The following is a 6062-nucleotide window of genomic DNA, read 5'->3' on the forward strand; positions in this document are numbered from 1 at the left end:
CAAACATTTAAGTAATTAGCCTCTTTGACTCCAGCAGACAGAGAGTCTTTAAGTGATGCGCTTGGGAAAAATAACTGGTGACCTGTATAAAATGGATTACATAAGATATTACCATTGCGAAATAAATGTATCATGAAAATCAACAAAACTTTATATTAAATTTTAAGAAAGTTTTGTGATTTCAACAGATTTGGGTTAAGTGCCTGCATTAACTTTGGGTTTAGTGAGGGTTTCTGCTCCATTGAAGCCTTTGAAGCCTTGAAGCCTTTCTGCTCCATTGAAGATAACAGGTTCAAGTGGCCAGGATTTGAAATTCATTAGTCAATAATTGTATCTAAGTATTGGCAGTGTGTTCCGAAATAGTGGAAAATGTGCCTTCTGCAAATGGCTATGCCTTATGTGTGCCTTGCGTGTGCCTGGACCCAACATATCAAAGCAGCTACAAAGAAGGCACAAGAGCAGCTATATCTCATTAGGAGTTTGAGGACACTCGCAAATTCCTACAGGTGTACCATGGAGAGCATTCTAACTAGCTGCACCACTGTCTGGTATGGGGGGTGGGGAGGGGCTGCTGCGCAGGATCGAAATAAGCAACAGAAAGTTGTTAACTTAGTCAGCTCCTTCATGGATACTAGCCTCCGTAGTATCCAAAATATCTTCAAGGAGTGCTGTCTCAGAAAGGCAGCATCCATCATTAAGGACCCCCATCACCCAGGACATGCCTTTTTCTCATTGTTACTGTCAGGAAGGAGCCACAGAAGCCTGAAGGCACACACTCAATGATTCAGGAACAGCTTCTTCCCCTCTGTCATACAAATCCCTAATGGATCCCTACCTCACTTTTATTATTTCTGTTTTTGCCCTATTTTTAATTTAACTATTGAATACACATATATATACTTACTGTAATTGATTGATTGATTTATTTATTTCCTATATTATCATGTATTGCATTGTACTGCTGCCATTAAGTTAACAATATTTCATGACATATGCCAGTGATATTAAATCTGATTCTGATGTCAGAGGATCAGTTCCAGGACCAGCACAAAGCTTCCATCACAAAGAAGGCACAACGACACTCCTAGTGTCTTAGGAGTTTGCGCAGATTTGGCCTGCCATCTAAAACTTAAACAAATTTCCGTTGATGTAGTGGAGAGTGGTTGCATTATGGCCTGGTATGGAAACCCCAATGCTCAGGAATGGAAAAACAAACAGAAAGTAGTAGATACAGACCAGTCTGACACAAAAAAAGCCCTTCTCACCATTGAGCAGAATTACAAAGAGAGCTGCCACAGGAAAGCAGCATCCACCATCAAGAACACCCACCATCCAGGCACTGCTACTACTGGGAAGAAGGTACAGGAGTCTCAAGTCCCACACCACCAGGTTCAGGAACAGTTATTACCCCTCAACCATCAGGCTCCTGAACCAGAGTGGATAACTTCACTCACCCCAGCTCTGAATGGATTCCACAACCTATACACTCACTTTCAAGGACTCAGGTTCTCAGTATTGTTTATTTATTATATGCATATTTATCTTCTTTCACACATTGTTAGTCAAACTTTGTATGTAGCTTTGCATTGATTTTATTGTATTTCTCTTTTCTACTGTGAATGCCTGCAAGAGAATGAAATTCAAAGTAATATATGATGACATATATGTACTTTGGTAATAAATTTATTGTGACCTTTGATCCGATTGCCCTGCCAGCACTGAAGCCAGGCTTGTACTGCAGTGCGCTTGCTTTGCCCAACCTGCAGGTGGCAGCACGGCCCGACGGGCGCGCCTGCTCTTCCCAGTCTGCAGGTGGCATCACTGCCCGGCGGGCGCGCCTGCTCTTCCCAGCCTGCAGGTGGTATCACAGCTCGGCGGGCGCGCCTGGTCTTCCCAGCCTGCAGGTGGTATCACTGCTCGGCGGGCGCGCCTGGTCTTCCCAGCCTGCAGGTGGTATCACTGCCCGGCGGACGCGCCTGCTCTTCCCAGCCTGCAGGTGGTAGCACGGCCCGGCGGGCGCGCTTGGTCTTCCCAGCCTGCAGGTGGCAGCACGGCCCGGCGGGCGCGCCTGCTCTTCCCAGTCTGCAGGTGGCAGTACGGTCCGGAGGGTGCTCCTGCTCGAAGTAACGATGGCGACAGCTGCGGAGAAGGCCGGACGGAGTACGCGGCCGAAACAAGAAAAGGATGAAGTCGCCTACAAACATCGACTGGAGGTTGGTGCTGAGGGGTACATAGAGGCGGTGTGATGGACCGGGTGGTACGGGGACCTTCTGGTGATGGGATGCGGCCGCTCTCTTCACCCAGAGCTTGGACTGCGTTAGTAACAACAGGGGAAGCAGCTGGCTGCACAGCGCCTAGTGACCGGTTCAGGTGGATAGTCTGGCCAAGACGGACATCCTCTTCACCCCTCCCTCTCCCACCTCCGCCCTACCCCTTCCCACTCCTCCCTCCCCCATTCTCCCACTCCTCCCCTCCCCCTCCTCTCTACCCTTCCCTCCCTCCCCTCCCCTCCTCCCTACCCTCGCCTCCTCTCTGCCCTCCCCTCTCCTCCCTACCCACCCTCAACCTCTCTCTCCCCTTCCCCTTCCCCTTCCCTCCCCTCTCCCACCTCCCCCCTCCTCTACCTCTCACTCCTCCTCCCATTCCCCCTCCCCTCCCCCTCCTCCCATTCCCCCTTCCTTTTTCTTCTGTTCACTACTCTGGCTTCTTACCTCTTCTCACCTGCCTATCACCTCCCCCAGGGTCCCAGGAAGGAGGTTCCCTTTTGCCTGTGGTCCACTCTGTTCATCAGATTTCTTCCTCTCCTGCACTTTACCTTTCCCACCCACTTGTGCACATAATTTGGTTCAGATCAACTTTAGAATTCCTTAATGTTCATAATAAATTTAATTTCCTACCACGCTCCAAGTCTTCTACCCTCAACTTGACTGGCTCACATCAGTGTCTTTTTTTCTGTTTTGAATAACTTGTTCTATCCTGCAGATGATGATCGGAGACTCCATCGACAATTTGGTTAAACGTATAATGCGACTCATTCTACAAGATACCTTTGAGGCCCAGTCGGAACTGCATACAACCATGCTGGATCTGTTTGAGAAAATTGGTATCACTGGAGCTGAGGATTGTCGGCCAGAAGCTCATGTCTTTTTCCAGCGCTTTGCTGAAATCGCGTGGTCTGAGCTTGTGGACGAATGCTTTGCAGAAGGAAGCATGAAGCTGATTCACTCTCATTCAACCTTTTTTCAGGCTTTGGGTTTTTTACGGCGAATATCTTGTTATATGCCTTGCGTTAAACGAATGTGGGATAAAAGATACCGAATAGTTACAAATATTGGCATCATGCTTGTCTTTGACGGTGAAATTACTCACCTACGCCACTTCATCTGGCAGGAGTGCTTGAAAATCCTTTACAATTGCCTCGTCTTATGCAATGAAGATGACATAAAATATATCTGCCAATTGCAAATCTTTAACTGCTTGGAAGTAGCTTGGAAAATATCCGATGAACGATTGAACCTTGGGTTACTTGTAAAAGCATGGTTGGTTCTAGCCGAGCATTATCACATTCCAATTTGCAAGCAAACCTGGGATCGATCCTCTTTCCCCCAAATAATCCATTATTTGTCAATGGAAGATGAATATGAGATGCCAGGGGTACATGTTGCTAGAAAGACCATTCAGGCTATCACTGATCCTCACGAATACAAGAAAAACCCTTATGTGCATTATAACCGTAAAGCAAGGTATATATCTACAATTACTGACAATGAAACCAAGCCACCTGAAACCTTCCCCATCATATGTTCCTCGCCACTTTGTAACGAACTGGAAAACAGCCAGTGCCACTTCCGTACTTGTGACTCCTGTCGCCTTACGTATTACTGTAGTAAAGCGTGTCAGAAATACCACTGGAAGCATGGTCACAAGGAAGAATGCATTCCTGTGTATCCAAGGGAGGAAATCTTAAAATACTATACGGATGATGTGATAAATGACTTTCAGCTGTACTGTATGAGCCTGTCCAATAACAAGATGCTGGAATGTATTATGGGCCAGCCAATTCCAAAACGTAAGAAGGGAGATGGGATCCGCTGCTTAGGAGTCCTCATCAAAAATGAACAGGGTCAGTGGGTTACTATCGAAGAGCAAATCCCAGAAGCCAAGAAACATGGATTTCCTCACAGCAGAAGGAACAGACCAAAAGACTAAATAGTTTTCTATTTAGTCAAATAATATTTTCATCAACAGTATTTGTTATGACATATAATTAAGATGTCATTTGTTGCCTGAACTGAAAATTCATTATTCTCAACTTGTTTCACTTTAGTTACCACTGAGAACATTTGATTATGGTTCTGTCTTAAAGAGCCCATTCCTTATTTCCTTTTCAATAAACTATTTTTCAAAGTTTTGTAAAATAGCTTTCCACGAATTGTTAAGGAAGAACCCTATTAGACTGAATGAACTTTGAGAAATGGCAATGTGATTTGTGCTTTATTCCAAACTTTTTAAAATTTTCTTTTATTGAGATAGTGTGACCTTTCAAGCCTTGACCCCCTAGCAATCCCCTGAATTAACTTTAGCCTAATCCCAGGACAATTTACAATGACCAATTAATCTACCAATTTGTGCATCTTTGGACTGTGGGTGGACACTGGTGAGGTCATGGGGAGAAGGTTCAATCTCCTTGTAGGTAGTGGTAATTGAACGTGGGTTGCCAGTACTGTAAAGCATTGTGCTAACCACTACACTACCATGCTCTATAAAGCAGCAGATTGTCATACTAGTTCATGCCAATTACTTTCAGCTCCAGTGATCCAGGACTGAAACTGATCTCAAATGCTGTCTGCTACATCGCAGAATTGTTTTTCCTCTTATAATCCTGCCAGAGCTCTCGGGTCTTCCTCTATCAGTCTATAAGGGCTACAGACTCAGTTTACACTCTTTAAACACCAGCTCAAAACCTATTTATTTAACCTTGCTTTTAACTAACAGTTTTTTGTCTTATTTTCATGCTTATTTTTATATTTGTACTATTATCCCATTATAAAGCATTTTGCAATATATCATCTGTATGAAAAGTGCTCTCTTACAGTACTGTGTAAAAGTCTTTCTTAGATCTACATAGCTAGGGTGCCTAAGACTTTTGCACAGTACTGTATTTGTCAACATGGAGTGGAGAACGGTTTTGTAAATCTAGCGAGGGTGCAGTGCCATGGGACAAGTACCAGGGAAAGAGTGCCAGGATTGGGGTGTAGACACATCCAATCCTGAGACCCGGGGCAAGGTCATTTGATTCCAAACAGTTGGTGTATTGATCATTACAGAATGTTCCTCTCATACTTCCCACTCCCTCCCCTCTCCCTTGCCCTTTTCCCAACCATGATTCCCCTCTCCCTGCCCCCTTCCCTCTCTCAGTCCACAATAGAGACCCATCTAGAATCAGGTTTATCATCACTCACATATATCATGAAGTTTGTTTTTGTTTTTTTGCAGCAGCATAACATTTCTACAGTACTGTGCTAAAGCACCCTAGCTCTATATATATGTATAACATTATTTGTGATGATTGCCTGTCTGTCCTGAGGAACACTGAATCTTAGAATGGTACAGCACTTTACTGTACCATTACACCCATTTTAACCAGGCCCACCATGTTGCATCGACATTCATCCCGTTTACTGCATACTTCTTCTTTAAACATTACATTCATACAGCACTTTAACATCGGAAAATGTCCCTTGAGAGTGCTGTTTTGTAATCAGGCAAAAGTGAAACTGAACTAACATTTATAACCTTTTTATAATCACTAAACATACTAATGTGATTTTTAAAAAGCACTGAATTTTAGATTAAATCATTGAGCAGTTAAATTCAGGTTAAACATAATTAAGTTGCAATGGAATCGATGAGTAAATGTTTAAAATGGAATTGTGTGAAATTGTAAGCGCCTTATCTTTAAGTGGAAATGTATTTCAGTTTGAAGTTTTAATTATTATGTGGTGGCAATGTGTATTATAATTGAAATAAATGCTCAGTGTCCATAGCGACTGCAGTCTGAA

At 43.8% G+C, this 6062-nt stretch overlaps 1 protein-coding gene across 1 annotated transcript; it reads left to right on the forward strand.

The window, feature by feature from the left end:
• Nucleotides 1–2081: 2081 nt before the first annotated feature.
• LOC140738715 (uncharacterized) lies at nucleotides 2082–6062 on the forward strand. The gene is made up of 2 exons (XM_073066409.1): nucleotides 2082–2213; nucleotides 2983–6062. Exons 1-2 carry the CDS (start codon nucleotides 2130–2132, stop codon nucleotides 4207–4209), a joined length of 1311 nt encoding a protein of 436 aa, XP_072922510.1. The 5' UTR covers nucleotides 2082–2129; the 3' UTR covers nucleotides 4210–6062.

The sequence above is a fragment of the Hemitrygon akajei genome, chromosome 14 (assembly GCF_048418815.1).
Source record: "Hemitrygon akajei chromosome 14, sHemAka1.3, whole genome shotgun sequence".
NCBI classification, from domain to species: domain Eukaryota; kingdom Metazoa; phylum Chordata; class Chondrichthyes; order Myliobatiformes; family Dasyatidae; genus Hemitrygon; species Hemitrygon akajei.